At 40.3% G+C, this 18202-nt stretch overlaps 2 protein-coding genes across 4 annotated transcripts in view; one reads left to right on the top strand and one right to left on the bottom strand.

The window, feature by feature from the left end:
- Positions 1–2733: 2733 nt before the first annotated feature.
- On the bottom strand, positions 2734–15900 carry znf362b (zinc finger protein 362b). 2 transcript variants are annotated; one of them, XM_042097883.1, is made up of 9 exons: positions 15793–15900; positions 14228–14291; positions 12742–12988; positions 12010–12114; positions 11395–11722; positions 10019–10243; positions 9390–9468; positions 6439–6597; positions 2734–4323 (listed from the first exon to the last, which is right to left on the bottom strand). In XM_042097883.1, the coding sequence occupies exons 2-9, from the start codon at positions 14288–14290 to the stop codon at positions 4207–4209; spliced, it is 1323 nt and encodes a 440-aa protein (XP_041953817.1). In that variant the 5' UTR covers position 14291; positions 15793–15900; the 3' UTR covers positions 2734–4206. The 2 variants fall into 2 exon arrangements, with proteins under 2 accessions (XP_041953817.1, XP_041953819.1); XM_042097885.1 differs by having other exon boundaries at positions 12742–12889.
- Positions 13324–18202, top strand: part of si:ch211-112c15.8 (tumor necrosis factor receptor superfamily member 1A) — a 17916-nt gene continuing 13037 nt past the window's right edge. The window contains exons 1-3 of one of the 2 annotated variants that reach the window (XM_042097887.1): positions 13324–13393; positions 16834–16892; positions 17248–17323. In XM_042097887.1, the coding sequence (XP_041953821.1) occupies positions 16848–16892; positions 17248–17323 (121 nt within the window). In that variant the 5' untranslated portion in view covers positions 13324–13393; positions 16834–16847. Of the gene's footprint in view, positions 13394–15250; positions 16073–16833; positions 16893–17247; positions 17324–18202 lie in introns of those variants that run through there. The other variant, XM_042097886.1, reaches the window with a different exon arrangement.

Here is an 18202-nt window from a genome sequence, read left to right as displayed (position 1 = left end):
CTGCAAAAGCCAGGAGCAACAACAACAAAAAAAAACATTTGCAAGAACATTATCAACAGTCTGCATTTATTAAAACCCGATAAAGATACAAAGTATTTGTAACATTGATATTATTTAATTCACCTAGCATGTCTGTGCATATTAAGCCAAATCTTAAAATGAAACCACAATGCAAGACAAAGGAAAAGGGGTGTTGTCATTTCTAGACATGTATAACAATGTCAGACAGAACAAATGCTACAGTTAATTAATACATAAGTTATTGTCAAAGTACTCCATGCGAAAAATGAAAAGTAAAATGCACAGAAACTGAATACTGAAAACACCAATATGGGAATATGGAAATAAAATAGTCAATGATAACAGTTAAGGCTTAAATGTAAGAAAAGAAAAATAGAATGGATATTAATGAAAATGGTCAATACTCACAAAGATGATTAATAAATGAAAATATACTAATACAAAATTCAACAGTAAATACAGTCATTTGAAAATTTGCACTATAAATGAATACAAGGGTTATTTTTTTGTCATAACAAATGTACACTTCTCAGTTTACTAGCTTTATGAAGACAGGAAGGGTAGAGGCAGGGTCAGTTATTGGCATAAAGAGTTTGTTTTGTGGCAAGTTGCCAGCATAGAATGATCTGCAGTTGTACATACTAGACTTTATTTTACTTGTAAACATGCTTATGTTCCATCTCAACATCTAGGATTAATGTCTTTTGACACATAAGAAGCACCTCATCTCAAGTATGAGGAGGCATATGGCACATAACTGTGCGTGACTGCCTCCCAATTCTTGTGGGCCAATGTGTGACCATTCCAAAGGAAAGCATTATCACAACATTATTTTTTAACATGTCCAACTCTTGCACTGAACGCAAAAGACCTGTATCAGGGAGCCTTTTTCAGTACTCAGTACAGCACCAGAGTGATTGCCCTCTTTTGGGAAAAAAAGGAAAATAAAAAATAAGAGAAAAAAACTATTGGTCCTGTGACAGGAAAACAAAATCAAAATAATCAAACTCACATCAGTGAGGAATCTATTGTAACAACTTAGAAATGGCAGCATATCGAGCCTGATGTAGCTGACGTTTGAAAGGTGATTTGAAATTCTTTTTTTTTTTTAGTCAAACAAGGCAGTTTGCTCCTTCTGATCTAGTCAGGACTGCATGCTTTACATTTAAAAAGGGGCATCTAGTTGTGGTGTTTGTCTGAGAAACTTGTTAACAAAGTATTTCAAACAAAACCCAACTGAGCATCAACAGCCCTGGAGAGCAGTCTTGGTGTGCATCTTTTAAAGCCAGAAAAATCTTTAAGGATCTATGTGGAATTCTTTAGGATTTGATTGATCTTCGACGGAGCCACGTTGCTCTTTTCCATTGAGTTGCATTGTATTTAATACAAGTGGCACAACATGGTATTATAAGAGAGCTGTGGGGTATACTACGAAGCACCGCAGACATATCTAGGCTATGCAGACATATCGAGGCTTGACAAAGCCTTGACTCAGGGGTATACGTTAAGTGATACTACGATTGCAGTTATGTGATATATTTGTCAAACTAGGCTTTCAGCTCAGATCTGTGCGCGTTCTCGGTGTTGGGATGACGTTGGCCAATCCTGAAACGTGGAGACGCACAAGACCGCCTCAATTCAAAAACAATTACTTCCGCATTCATGAGCGATAGCTTAATCTACACTGCGGTCATTTTTTGTGTCTAACCTATAACATCAAATAAATCAATTGTCATCATTTGTTGTATGGTATGCACGTCCATAGGTGGATATTTGCACGCACAGCACTATTAAAGCACATTCGAGATCCAAAATGTTAGTAGAGGCGGAGCTCCACCTGTAAAATATATGACAGAATCCTACACGTGAGATAACTTCGTTTTTAAGACAATTGATTGGTCAGTGTGCGGTAGATTACACGATTTGAGCTATAATTTAGCACATAACCTCCTCCCGACCAGGTTTGGTTGACAGCATAAGATACCATGGTGATATAGTGACACTAAAACAGATCCACTTTCGTGTCACAGCATAGCCTGGCTTTGAGCGCAACATACCTCGCTAACCCACTAATCGAGATTCGTAGTACACCCCACAGGTCCTACACTAGGTGGTTTGTATGCTAGCTAGACATATCTGGACAACACAGGGATGGGGATCTTTGACATCATGTTAAAATGTTCACATTCTGTTGCTAAATGAAGGTAAAAAACAACAACAACAACAACAACAAAAAAGAATAATCCACATAGCACCTTTAAGCACCTGCTTACTTTACTCTCTGCAGTAAAGAAACAAACTGCCATGGACAACTAAAAAAGCAACCACCTTTGCAATGTGTGCTTAGTCTGACTCGTTCTCTTCAGAGTGACAGCAAGCCTGTGTAAGTGAAATGAGCTTAACAAGTGACTGGTATGATGAATGTAAAAGGATGCACATTAAGTAAACCAAGGAATGGCATACTTAGTTTCTGGGTTGACAATACAGTACACACTAAGGGGGAAAAAAAACAGGTCATACAGTATACATGAAAAGTCATTGCAGTATGCATCATACTGCAAGTTTAGGGTGCAGGTTAGAGGACTATGATTTTTGGTCCACCTATTTTAAATAGCTTCCCACACCATTTATTGCTGCACTGTGTTATTAGCAGTGATGAAGAAAAGACACATTTTGATATGACAAAGTTACAAAACACCCAACACAACAATACTGAATCAATAGTCATTTTATGAACAGCGGGGGAGGTGCTCAATAAGGGGACATTCACAAATCATTCATAAGGGCATTTTCTCGCATTTCATGCAATTTAGATTGTTATTATTTAACAAGGTCATGTTATCCTTGATAAAGCTGTGAGAAAGAAACTCACTATATTTTTGGCATCAAGTGACTTAAAAGTCTATAACTGTTATACAGGAGAGGGCAGAAAACTAAATCTGCCATTGGACATGAGGATTAGAATGAACCCATGTGAAGACAATGGACTCTACAAAATAAAATTTAAAAAAAGTCTTACATAGAATCGGATTGCTCCTCTCTAAGCAGCAAAGTATTTAACCATTATCACAACTAAAGTTTAGTACGGAGAAAATGGCCTCACGGTGGGAAAATGGCTATTGATTCAAGAAATTCAGAACATTAAAAAAAAAACAATGTTCACAAACTGAACAGCATAAACAAATGTCTCATCCATTCTTACACTAAAGGTCATTTTTACAAGTGCAAACGCAGCATGACTACTATGATCTACTTCCAATACTTCAAAAAGTTTACAAAAATGGCATCAATTACATTTGCTCACTGAATTCCATATTGGTATTTAAGGGATCACTCACTCATGTATAGGATTGACAGACCATTGAATACATATTTGAATACAATTGACTATGTATGGTCCGCTTTCGATCAGCTTTGCATTTGCACCTTTAAAAATGTAATCCTAAGTGTTATTCAACACCAGACAAAGTGGAAGAAATCTCTGAGTGAGATATTTGTGAGACCTACAAATATTTGTTTTTTGTACAAAGAGACAACATGAAAAAATGAGGAGAATGCTTGAGTCAGTATAAGGAACGAATAAGATGAACAGTACACCAACAACAGCTAAATAAAATGATAGTCTTGGAACCTTTAGCTGCCTAAAGCAATGCCTTATTCTTGAATTGAAAAAAAAAAAAAGAGATCTGTACACTATCTTGAACCGAAACCACAAGGCCTGAAAGTGCTTTTTAAAAGATTATCTTTGGGCATCTCCCTAATACATCCTTGGTAACAAATATAAGGTGACAGCAACAAACTGGTATCTGGCTGTCTGCTCTAGGGATGCAGTTCCCCTCCAAGAGAGTCACAAGAGCTGTAGATCGTCATAGACACTGTATCAGCAGGTCCATCTACTCTCCATAAGCAATACAGGATTGTTATTAATTGGTTAAGGACTACAATACACACCAACAAACAAATTAAGAAAAACAAACAAACAAACATACCCAGCAGCAGCCACTAGGCCCTTTGAGGACTAAAGTGCTGCTCTCTCTGCTCTATTCTCAAGAGAGCAGGAATATCATCTGGCACATTCTGAGGAAACTGCTTTGCAACCCAAAAAAAAAAAGGCAAAGAAAAAAAGAATCAAAGTGAAAAAGAGGAATGACAGAGGAACCGGGAGGGAGGGAGCGAAGTGTAGACTCAGATGAGGGAGATGCGTATAGGAATGTTGGGAGACTCAGTTCTCTGGGGAGAGTGGTGGCTCACAAGGTGTTCCACGACTGTGTGTTTGGACATGTGCTTCATTAGGTAGGTCTCCTGTTCAAGGGCACAATACAACAGCATTGTTACATGAGGGGGGTATTCCAGAAAGGAGGTTAAACAAACTCTGATCTAACCGAGATCTCTAGATTGATTTAACCGAAGATGGAACACTCAGATTTTGGATCCAATAATGGAATTTGGATCTTAGACGGAGTTTGTTCGAACAACAAAGAGTTTGCCCGACAACTATGAAAAGCCATCAGTCACCATGGCCACCAGTTAAAAAACATAATCCTACATCAGTCCATTTTATGCCCATGAGCCTGTGAGTCTGCCTATAAGTTCTGGCTATTAGCACTATGGAACATTTTCAGATGAAAATGCAACACAGTTGCAGGGTTCTGTGGAACTGGTGGTTTCCCAGGTCACCAGGAAATTATTAAATGCATTCCTGCTGTAAAAATATTGTAGGCTACAGTTCATTGTTTTATAGTCCTAATTAAATGCTAGGTCTATATTTCCTTAGCCTGGTTAAAACCAAACTCATTCACTTTGCGAATAGACTCTGGACACTCACGATTGGGAAACCTTTCCAACACTAGCATGGTGACGGGCATAAACATAGCGCATATAGCATAACTTTGAAATCATTGGTCCAGCCAAACCAATCACATTGATCAGATTGATTGATTCCTAATGTTACTTCCTACTTTGCCTAAACTTTACAAACTGACAATAAACAGCATTGGCAGTCAGGAAACAATGCAGGTGGGCCTACCTTTGATGTAAATAAATGTACACATTCTTCTAACTGCAGTTTGCAGGCATTGCTACCATTTACCACAGCCACTTTTGATTTCAAAACTGAATCATGGTGTTCCAGACTAGTATCTCCCTGAAAGGAGATCTAGGTGGGTGTGGCCAGGCTAACATATCATAGCCAGTGACTTAAAAATGACTAAAACCCTAACAGCACAAACAATGATTTTTACATTTCTACAGCACAAACAATGATTAAAACATGGTGAAATCCTTGATTACTGCTCCGTTTCAACTCTCCTTGGTGAAATATCACCAACTCAAGAGTCTGATACCATCCTAACAACATCCTGGACATCATCCCCTAGCAACATCCTGGATACCATCCTACCAACATCCTGGATGTTGCTAGGGGATGATGTCCAGGATGTTGCTAGGATGGTATCAGTATCTGAAGTCAGTGAAATTTCACCATGTGTTGGGTTTTCCCAGATCCTATCACATATAGCCCACTATAAATTTGCTGCACTAGTCAATGCAATGGATTTAAAATAACTTTTTATAGGTTATTATCTTAGTCATTATGTGGAAAAAGTAGTGACATATTCAGGACATATTCAGTTACTGAATACATTTTAATTTTAATTTCAGGCCACATACTTGGGATCTCAAAATCATTTCTGGATGTAGGCCATGGAAATGAATTTGAGGATAGATATGTGACATTTTTTCTTCCCATCTTGAGGTAGTCAACTGACACTTTCAAAGTTTGTAAAGTGGTGACCATGATGGCATAGGTGACATCTTCTTATGTCTTTGAGGTGACTGAAGTTACTTTCAGGTGTTCTACATGTTTAGCTTGAACTCGCAATGCACTGATTAAATGCCAATCCATAATGCTAATGCCATCTAGTGGACAATGAGCGCAACTCTCCTATGCCTGTGCTGTTTAGGCCTACATGGTAACCCGTGTAAAAATCAGGGAGTCTGCCCCCAGCCCAAATACATCCTCAGCTATAAGCAAATGATGCCCACTTTTATTTGCCCACATACTGTATGCCCTCTTTTACACTTTACTAGCACATGCAGTGTTTCCCATACATTGGCTTATTTGTGGCGGCCCACCACAATATCAACATTGACCACCACACAATGATTTTCCAGGTTGTACTAAATTGTGCTTAAAGCTAGTTAGCATTATAACCACGCTGCGCTAATTTGCTAAAAACTGTTGCATTCAAGTTAATTCTGCAAACCTACCACCACAAATATAATTCAATTCTGTGGGAAACACTGACATGCATATTGAGCGTGTATGCACACATGCATACAAGCATTCACATACAGTAACAGAAGCCTGTTGGTGGAAGTGTGAGGTAAAAGACAAAGATAGCTGAGCACAGTACTCACTGAGGTGTATGCCCGACCACACATACTGCAGCAGTAGGCTTTAGCGTTCTTGATGGCATGAGCGGAGAGGTGTATCTGTAATGAGGCTGAGTCTGAGTACGCACGGTAGCAGTTTGGGCATTTGTACGGCTTGTCTTTATTGTGTTGCCTCTGGTGCGACTGGAAACAAAGGAAAAGAGAAAAGAACACAGACATGGTTATATCTCATTTTTGAAGACAGGCTTAGTGATTGGCAGGACAACTCATAACCTGCAATTGAATGACCAAATTCATAAAAAAAAAAAAAAAAAAATCATGATTTTTTTTTTTTTTTTATGAATTTATAAAAATCAATGGCATTTCAGAAAATACTTTCCATGAGGATCACACAGTCATGGCTGTAGGTGCACTAGGGCTGTGCACAAAAAAAAATTATATTGAGACACACTTCCTGCTGTATGCATCATCGATACACATGCTGCTTTGCTCCACTGGCCTGAACACTGAAAAGTGTTTTTTTAAATACAGAATCGCTGTTATACAGAATGATAAAGAACAGCTATTGGAGTGAATTCTTCTTGCACAAGGTCATTTTTAAACCACAACCAGCACCACAGTGTACCCCTTTCTAATGTACAAGACCTTGAATTTCCCCTGGGGATCAATAAAGTATCTATCTATCTATCTAGACCCTGGGTGATGTTGCCGGACCCATCTCAGCAGTGCCTCAAGTGGTGCATAGCGGTACTGTCAGTTACACAGAACTCCACAAACAGACATGAAGAGATCATTTGTTTGCTCTTCATTAGCCAAGTTCCCACTATCGCACCAAAGACATGCAAATAGGGGCGAGTGGGGACCAATTCTCCCCATAATCGCGCCTTAATCAAGGCATTTCGGGGCTACCCTAAGGCCAACGAGTGCTTACTAGTGCTTGAGGCTGTGTCAAGGTGGAAGGCGGGACTGAGTCTGGTAAGAGGATTCAGTGCCAAAACAACATAAATACTGAGCTTATTATGCCACAGACTGTATTGCTAGCAATTGTCTGATAATATGACTCTTGACTATGCAGGCTCTCAGGGGGATGTGCTTTGCCATCTTGTAACCATTCAGTGTCATAAACCGTTATTCCTCTGCCTCCCTACCAATTCTGAAAATAGATCCATGTGGTTGGTAGCCTATTTATGGCTATACACACCAAACAAAGCATGGCTTGCCCAGCTTATATAAGTCCCAAACTATAAAGTAACTATAAAGAAATTCACCGCTGACATTGCTGACACAACACTTTGAAGTCATTCAATTTATGTACACTGCTTCAATGAAAGCACACTATATTTAGCTAAAAGAATTAATTCAAACCAGTACTGACAGATTTAGACTGAATAGTCCGCTCTCTATGAATACTGGCACCGATTCTCTCTCACGTGGATGTCTGCCAAGTCTGCAAAGATGATTCTTTAGTTTGGCTGTTACAAAGACATACCACTGCAATCGTCAGGGAATATTTAAATGCATAGAAACCACAAACCCGATTTATTACAGTATTTCCCACAAACATCCATCGGCCATGTTGCAGCTACCTAAAAAGCCATCTAGCATTTGAAATGGAACAGGATAGAGAACATAAAACCTTTAACTCTTTAAAAGGTTATTGCACAGAGACAACGTCAGTCTTAAAGCAGCACTATGCTAGCCTGGCCCCCGGCAACCTAGATCTTCTTTCAGGGAGATCTAGGGCCCTATCGTGCATCTGTCGCAAAGCGTGATGCAAGGCTTATTCCTATCTTACACTCAATAAAGTGAGGAATTTTTAGTCATGCGCATCACTTTCATTAAACCTTGCGTCCAGGGGTGTACCAATTAATGACACAAGGTGTGGTCTGGCGCATGATCCAAAAATCGCTATCTGACACCCTCTAAAAATCATTACGCCACTATTTGAAGTTACTCTGCTTGCTGTTAAAGGGAATGACGGATGTCATTCTAAGGATGTTACACCCAAAACACACCCATGACTAATTAAGAAACAAGAACAACCTTTTTGCGACCCGTGCCCAGCGCTTGATCACAAAATCAAGCCATTGAGTTAGTGAATATGGACTGGCCACGCCTTTAACGTCTAACCTTTCACCTCTGACCACCCGTTTCTGATCCCCAAGATAGGGCCCCTAGTCTGGAACACCATAGTTCATAACTGTTTCCCTCAGACAAGAAAAATGTCAGGTCAATCAGCGACAAGAGGGGAAGACGAAACCAAAACTTATTGTGATAAACAGAAGCAGCAACACCTGCAAACGTCAAAAAACGCAGTTTGAAAAATGCAGAAATTTATTTACAGCAAAGGAAGATTCACATACATTGTTTCCTGACTGTTGATGCTGTTTATTGTCAGTTTGTAAAGTTTAGGCGAAGTAGGAGGTAACGTTAGGAATCTGTGATCAATGTGATTGATAAGGCTGGACCAATGATTTTAAAGTTAGTGCCCGTTGTAATGCAAGTGTTGGAAACGTTTCCTAATCGAGTCACCAGACTCTATTCACTTTGTGAATGAGTTTTAGCAAGCATAGCATACTGTTTAATTGACAAGGTCTCAATTGTTTATTTTTTTTTTAGTCAGCCAAATGTTATCCGTGAAGCTAAAAATGCACAACTTGCAGAAGTCACCTGGTGCCATTTTGCACTGCAGTCAATGCAATGACAATATAGCATGAACGCTGCTCTTCCACAAAATGTTGTGCATCTCTTGGCTTCAATATTCTCCTTGTAATGATGTCATATCCCCACATTATGATGCCCAAACACACATGGCTAAATACATTCATCATCCAACACTTCTCATGGTCTCTCCATCTAAACATCACCACCAAACAGATCACTTGTGTGTGATGCGGGATGCCAATGTCTTTACATCTTACATTTAGAACGGTACATGGGACTGAAGTGCAAAACATATGCATCCAAGATCTTACCTGAAGGTTAGAGAGCTGAGTAAAGGCCTTCTCACATCCAGGATGTGCACACTTGTAGGGTCTATCACCAGTATGAATTCTGTAAGTCAGAAATAGTTGACAATAGTTGATTGACAATACGCAGACAATACACTCTGGTAAATCTTGGCTCATACCATCACATTCAAATAAACAATGAAATTGCCATCAACATTCCTGTGCAATGATATATTCAGAAGAATGACACAATTAATTTCTGTTTATATTTTCTGAATAAATAAATGTATGCTGGATTATCCATCGAACCCTTCCCTGGGAGCAGGGATGGATTACTGCATGGGCCTACCGGGCCCAGGGGCCCAAGGGGTCAGGAGGCCCTGAAGCCCAAGCCTTTGCATGGAATCATTGGCTTAATATCAACAAATCAGGATGTAGGCTATGAATCTGATTGAATTTAGTATTGGCCATCCCTAAAATGCACCAGAATACAGGAAATCACATCATACAAATTAAAAATGTTCTGGTGGAGGACCCCCAAACCCCCCCTCCCACATATGCGTCAATTAGTGGGGGGCCCTTAATACATCTGGGCCCAGGGCCCCGAAAGTTCATAATCCATCCATGCCTGGGAGCCACTTTGGTGCATTCACCTGGTGTGTTGCTGGAGGTGAGAGAGCTGGCGGAAGGAGTTTTCACAATAGGAGCAGTGATAAGGCTTAATCCCTAAGTGAATGCGTAGATGCTGGGCCAGGTAGGAAGCGTTGGCGAAGGATTTGGAACAGTGAGGACACTTGTGCGGTTTGGCCTCTGTGTGGGACTTCGAGTGGATCTGCATCTCCGACTTGGTGAAGAACTGGAGAGGACATACTTTACACCTGGGACACGAGGGAGAGAGGAGGAGGGAGGAGAAGAGGAAGTGGAAGACGAGGAAAGAAGAGAAGGTGAACTTTGTAGAATCGAAACAAAATTACACTTGCAATGTTAAAGTTCTCGGCTGTTGCAGAGGCTGTAGTGAACCTTGGCAGGACTGAAAGCTGTTTATGAAAATAACTGGGGATTAAACATGCAAACTGGAGATGTTGTGAGAAGGCTCATGCAAAATGAAACTCAATAGGGATCAGACACTGTACAGTATGACATGGCTTTTTTTTGTTGTGTGAATACTAGACTCTCCCTTACACTGCAATTCTGACCAACTATGCTATGCTATCCATAACATCCCCAAGCAAGGTAAAGTTGGCTAAGTCTAAAGGGCTAGAGCCTTTAGACACACAAAGCTAAATAAGGGAATCAAAAGGCAATTACAACTAGGGCTACAACTAACAATTATTTATTTACCGGTAATGGATTAATCTGGTTTGGTCTATGTCTATGAAATGGTGAATAAATGTTGATCAATTTCCCAAAGCCCAAGATGCCATCTTCAAATGCCTTTTGTCCACATGCTAAAGACGTTCCAATTACAGTCATAGAACAGGATGTAAACTAGAGAATCTTAGAATTGTGTGTTTAGAGTAGGGCTATAACAATACACCAAACTCATGATTCGGTTTATATCACAATTTTTGACCCACAGTTTAATACATATATAATAAATACAGTTTAATACATACCTCGATTTTTTTAAAATGAATTAATTTTCTTATTTAAATGTGCATGCCGTGGGGCGCGTGTCCATTGAGCACGTGTGCGAGAGAGAGGGTGGAGCAAGGACAGGGGGTTTACCTCCGTTTGGTAAAGTTGCACGCATAGTCTACAATGAAAGCTACGAGAGCTATGAAGTTATTATTTTTGGACAACGTACCGGGAAGTATACTAATAAGGCGGGAAATGTCTGTGGGAAACACTAGAAGGGGTGCGTCATGATCCTGCCTTCTCACACGGCGACACAGGTTCTTGGATATAAGTCTCGCGATTTCGGTTTCGATACACATATCGTTACAGCCCTAGTTTAGCGTATTTTTCCTTCAAAATGAATGAATTCATTAATTGTTGCAGCCTGAATTACAAACACTGCATTTCATACCTGTACGTTTTTCCCTCTTTGGCAGTAATTATAGAGGACTGGTCTGTGCCCGAAGCCAGGATTGGGTAAGGCACCACGAGGAGAGGGCCTGAGGTGTTCTCCGCTTTGATCTTCTTGCGCCCGCGCGGCGTCTTCGGCGGTGGCCCCAGCATGCCCGCCAGGGTTCCGCCCTTGATTGGGTCCATGCCGGGACCACTTGCCAATCCGGAAATGACGTTGAGGCTGGGGGCTCCGCCCAGTCTATTCTGGCTGCTGGAGGTCGGTGTTGTTGGGGTGATGGCTTCTGAGGTGTTGTGGGGTGTGTCTGTGCGAGAGGATAGCGCTAGACCTGAAAACCACCAGAGACAACTAATAAATGCATGTATTGACTCTTGTACCAGCTCCTTTGATATAAGTACTTGTCAACGACAGCATTTGTTCTTATGACTTCACATAATCGGTTATACTACTAACGTCATTTACACACAGTGACAGTACAAGGTATCTCCACTTCTCCATACAGTTATAGAAAACATATCGCATTGGCAGCTGGGATGTGAATGTGTTCCTTACAAAACAAATACCACAAACTGTGTTCTTAATTGGCCAGACAAAAGATTTTATGTGTGAGTGTACCTGAACGCTGGTTAATTCTGTTGGCTTGGTCAATAGCTTGACGCATATGCCAATCTTCCCATAGTCCTTTTGCTTTGACAGCTGTTTTGTCATCCATATTTAAGTCTGCATTCAGATAGAAGAAGCATATTAGATAAGCACAGACAGACACAGACATCATGTAACTTTAGGCTTTGTCTCAAACCGCCTACTTGCACACTTCAAATACTTAGTTTAAGTATATAGTGCAGATATTAGGACAATACTAGCCATCAAAAAGTGGGCAGTATGGATGTAAGCGCTTAGTGCACACTAACAGTGTACTCAGCTACAATACAAGTTACAAGATACTAGATCAGTACATGCTGTATCATACACCAATGACTTGGAAATAGGGAAATGTCATATAGTACTAAAGTGGTCATTTCCCCCCCATCATAATACCATAAAATTAGGATTTTTGTTATTTCACTGTGTTCACATTTTCAACATTTTTGCATTTACATGTCCTACCCAGTACAAAAACACTTTTAGCAAATATTTCTATACCACATAGTGCTAGGTCATGGCAGTTGCTCATATACGGTCACATGACCTTACATGGTAATGCGCACATGACCTTAAACACCTTACTTTACCAGCTGGCCTCTGACTCCCTCATCATGTAACAAGTCAACTCCAGGGGATGTTGAGAACTGAACCTCATTCAAAGTAACTGAGCCCTGTGGTTCTGTGGCGCTGAGGTGGTGGTACCTGACACAGTGCTGGAGGCCGGCCGAGCGTGCAGCGCAATGTCGGGCTGCGACGAGTTGTGGCCCTGCAGACCGGGCACCTGCTGCAGCTTGGGGAGAGACATCACATGCTGACCGGCTTCGGCGGGCTGAGAGGCTACCAGCAGGGTCTGCTGAGAGGGAACAGTGGTGGGTGGCAAGTGCGGGGGCCTGATCTTTTCTGCCATCAGCTGCTCTTTGATCTTGTTGATTAGAACCAGGTTATCCAGCTGCAAGAGTCATGAGGTTTTGGTGCTGAGCTAGGACACAGTAGGTACTACAGCGCACACCAGCAATAGTAACAGATCAGGTGAGCGGACTGTACGTGATGGTATGGAAAGGTAAAATAATCCGAAGAAGTAAAAATGTGAATAAGATATGATGATGAGATATATTGAATGGCAAGTTAATTTTAGTATGTTCTGGTGATATAAAAGCTATTGGAATGAAATAGACCTGATAGATGTCTGAACCTTTCCTCAACCAACTTGTTTTTACACACCAATTCCCACTGTGCTTTCATACACACAAAAGTTACTCTGGGTGAAAATAAATATTGTGTTGTAGGGACTGATATCATCACTGTGGCAGTCTTGCTGATAGGAACATGGTTTTCTTTTGATGATAACAATGAGGTGAGTCAAGACTGAAATAATTCATTTCATTTTTTAAAATAAGTTATGAAATTCTCAACTGCACTGGATATGAATAAAATGCAGATGCATTCAAATGTTCACATTCTGTCAAGTGTTAAACGTCACATCGTAACATAGTAGTTTGGTTAGTAAAACGGCAAATGAAACGCAAAGCAATAAGTCTATGGTACAATACAGATTAAAAAACTACAACTTTAGCAGCTTAGCTCTGGCAGCCTTATGTAGGGTTGTACATAGCATGTCTAACTAACTACCAGAGATGTAAAAATCCTGCCACATTTTTGCTTGAACCATTCACTTAATCAGCTGATTCTAATTAGCACAACTCTTAAGCCAGGTGGATCAGCTAATTAGTGAAATCACCTGTGTTAAGCGCACACATAGAACCAATACATGGCAGGACTTTTACTTTCTTAAGCTGGACTTTTACATCTCTGCTAACTACTAACAGAGGGATGATAGGGGAGCGAAAGCAGGACAGACACATCAGTAGTCTATGCTGTAGGAGGACATCGTGAGAGGATGGATGATAATTCATTCCAGTGACGGAAGCAGAGATGTAAAAGTCCGGCTTCAGAAAATAAAAGTCCTACCATGTATTGGTTCTACCAATACACTTAACACAGGTTACACTTAACAGTGCACTTAACACAGATGATTTTAGAAATTAACTCATCTACCTGGCTGAGGAGTTGTGCCAATTAGAATCAGCTGGTTTAGTGAATTGTTGGAGCAAATATGTGGCAGGACTTTTACTTTCTGAAACTAGACTTTTACACCTCTGGACAGAAGACACAGGAAAGAAGCGCTCACCTGACCGGGCATAGATGGAGGAGGAGGCCAGAAATAAGGGTTATTAAATCGAGGCTCTGCCATCCTGTCAAAACAAACAGCGTTGTGTAAAGTTAGACAGCCCCCCTGACTTCATTTTCAAAAATTAGCCTTCTACTAGTCAGAAATAAAAATCCACCACCAGCAAACCATAGAGCTCAAGAAGGAAGCTCTTAAAAACACAGTATCTAATGCATTCTTCAGTAGTGTGTTATGCCAAACTGCTGTCAGCGCAACAACACAATCCTATATTCACCAAGCTAACATTAGAAGAGAACAGCCCAATTTAGACACTTTGTACAACATTCTTTCAAAGGAGAACCAACAATTGTCCGTGCCAAAAGAAGAGTTGTTTGTCAGACATTTTTTGCTGGCCCCTGTCTGCAAAACTAAGTAGTAAACAATCAAAACAGGGCAAAGTCATGTGTGGACCTACAAACGTGTAATCTTGGTAATTAAAAAAGTATTTATTTTTAAATTGAACAGAGGTTTGCATCTGCACTATCCATCACAAGGCATGTTAGCCTACCTCAAGCATTCGCAAACATCAGAGCTAGTTAGTCAACTTGCAATAAGCTGCACATTGTGGGCCTGTCACCCAACGAGTAACATTGTTTAGAATGTACAGGCTGCCTTTAGACGAGCATCACGTCACACATGTAGCCTATGTTGTAACGCTGTAGCCTACATACATGCTACAAAACGAGTTTAAACTTGAAGCCGAATCAGTGACAATAAAGATAGTGAAATAGGCCTATGCTTGCAGCCTTAGACATGCCAATATTCGTGGGTGCGTAGCTAATGTAACTACCAAACCCAAAAGTGGGCATTTTCCCTGTAAAACCGGGACCTCATTCCCTCAGTTAAAACTGAACTTCTTGCACTCAACAGCATATTCGGGCTTCATATCTTATTTTCTTGTGATTAATGAAAACAGATTAGGTGGCATCACAATCATCGCGCAATGTTTTTGAGTCCTACATGTCCGCGTCAGTTTTTATCAAAAAATCAGACAAAAGAAAAACAAAAATGGCAGCCTGTCTTATAAGGAAGGACGCCATATTCTGCAGATCCAAATTTTAAAACCCGTTCGTATCTACCAAAGATTCATTTAATACATATAATTATATCCGATACACAGCCTATGCTGTACATGTAGGCTATGTTTGTGTTTAACGAAGGAACGATTGTTTACTGAATAGCGCGTTTGAATTGCCCGGCCCCTGCTTGAAAAAAATGACACTTCCTACAACAATCATGCCTTGCAAAATTGCACCGACGCCGATAAGGGGAACAGTTTGGACATGCTTTTTAGCATCACATCAGACAAAACTATCTTATTCGCTACATTCATGTACAAGATATATCAAGACAACTGATTCGGAAACCGCTCGCACGATGAATTCTAAAATCGCAGCTACACAGTCATTTGCAACTTTGTAACGATTGAAATGGGCGTCAAAAGCCCTTCACAACTAACAGAGGGGGCAACATATTGTTACATTTTTGGTGGCATTTATAGAGAAACTGGGATGTCAATCACAGACCTGGTATCCTGATTGCTGATTTATTTCCCTCGCAAGCACAGCTTTATTACAGCAAAAGCTTGATATTCTTTCTGTCTGTTTCAGAGTTCAGAGCTTCCGGGTCGCCTGCTGTTCACTTCTGGGTGTTGCAGCAGTTTGTAGCCCACATCATTTTACACTGTTCTGACTGCATGGCAAACATGTGAAGTCGTCGAAACACCCAGAAGCGAATAGGCTAGCATTTTTTCAGCAATCTAAGAATGATCTGATCGTTATTAAATGTTTGAAGTATGATTGATGGGTAGGCTATTGGTAGGCTTCTCCATACACCTTTAGTTTTTTACTTATATTTAAAGACCATTCATTCCTTATGATGGATCCGTGGATTTCTTAGTGAAAGTATGCACGTAGCCTACAAGCATTGAAGTGTAATCGAGGTTAGTAGAAGAGCGCTTTCAATGTCCACCAGAGGTCCCTATTGGCCTGTCACTAAACTCAAAACGCAAAAACTTTCTCTTTACATGATAATGTGCATTTATGCCAGCTCGTTTAAGCACAGTTATTTTTATTGATTGGGTGGGTGCTATTCAAGCCTCGTTTTAAACAATATGATCAAATTCACCATGACCACGCTTGACATACGGTTGACTCCAGTAGGCCTAGTTTCTTTCATTTACAGGATGGTGCTATGCTGGTTAGGTAATAGCAGAGCCCGTCTACTTCTCTGGTAATAGCCTACTTCAATAGGCTTCCGCATGTGTAATGACGATGGCAATCAGTGAGCGGGACCAATGAGGTTTTCTCTGACGTGTTTCCCCTTTCTCTCTCTCTCTCTCTCTCAACGTATTCACCTGTCATTCCATCATGATACCGTAGTTGGGACTGCCTGTTTAGTAGAACATTTCGTAGATTGCCTAGGGTAGCGCTCAATTAGTTAAATGCGTTATCCAGGCCTAAATGCAATGACGTCTTTTGTGTTTTGTGATCTATTTTATTTATGAATGTATTAAGGACTGCGTACTTTTCACATTTCTTTAACCTCACATTTTACCTGGATTCTAGACTGTAGTCATACTATGATGAATCTGATCATTTACATCTGGATTTTGTTCATATTTAAGGTAAGGTAAAGTATTTTTTTTTCTTTTGATGCTGACAGTACAATTCATTATAGGTATCTTCAATTCATAAACAATTGCTTGTCCCAACACAGTTTATATGCAAGCAGCATGAAAATACTTGTTACAACTTCACACAATATGGTTGTGAATAGGAGCTCAGTGGCATTTGAGCAAATTGAAACAAATGTAGTCTTTTCATGTCAAAAATAATATGTGTGATGACTTTAACAGAATATGTGTGTTATTTTATTCCTGAAAAATTGTCGCATGATTTGTTTTCTAGTGAATTTGAGTATCTAGGCCTACCAAATGAATGAAAGAGACATACTTCACATAACATATTTCCTCCTCATAGCTTTTGCCAACTACTACTGCCCTGGAATGTCTTGAAACACAGAATAAAACAGTATGTTGTAAGAAGTGTGCTGCTGGTAAGTGTTTTTTACACATTTTAATTAACTCCAAACGGTTAATTTAGCTCATATTTTATAGGCAGTTGTTAACAAAACTATTCAAGATGCAGGACACCCCACCAGACAAATACTGAATATTCTCTGTTAAAGCAATGATGGCAAATATTGTGTGATCCAGTATAGCAAATGCACCAACTGAACTTAGAGCCAATAAGCTTACTACAGTAGTGGGAGCACTTAACTAATTTCACACCATAAGACATGGCCATTTATTTTTGTCCTTTGTGGGGGACATAAGCAGAGTGCCTGAGTGTGATTAGGCTACTCCCCCCTAGCCCTGACCCAACTGGTCTCTGTTCACATTACATTTTTTGTTTGCAGACCTGGGTCCGTTTATGTCATAAACACTAGTTTCTATTTACCAATATCGCAAACCAATATCACAGTCTATTTAACAATTATGGCAACATCGCAAAAACAGCAGATTATTTCCTGGTTTGGGAACAGATAGCATTCAAACTGCACCAGAGTTCTAACACACCGTACCCCAGACCACTGTTTTCTAGCGGACCCTGGTCCGCACACGGTTAAGTAGACTGCGTTCACATTAGCAAAAATCACTGAACTATTGGTCCAATGAATTCGGGTCCGGACCAAACGGTCTAGTGTGAATGCACCCTAAGAGTCTAAGACCTTTCAGTCAAGCACCATTTATGCCATCGAGTCCTACTACATTCTCAAGAGGACATCATGGGCATTCTGGTGATGTCACAATTATGTGGGTGTGGTTAAGAGAACACACACCTTTTCAAAATGGCGGGCATAGCATTTTTTTTTACATTTTATAGCGACAAAAGAGGTAATTGATCATTTTCTGGGGTCCGTCACACAGGGCCA

Source organism: Alosa sapidissima, chromosome 7, assembly GCF_018492685.1.
Source record: "Alosa sapidissima isolate fAloSap1 chromosome 7, fAloSap1.pri, whole genome shotgun sequence".
NCBI classification, from domain to species: Eukaryota; Metazoa; Chordata; class Actinopteri; order Clupeiformes; family Clupeidae; genus Alosa; species Alosa sapidissima.
This window is presented reverse-complemented; position numbering and strand designations above follow the sequence as displayed.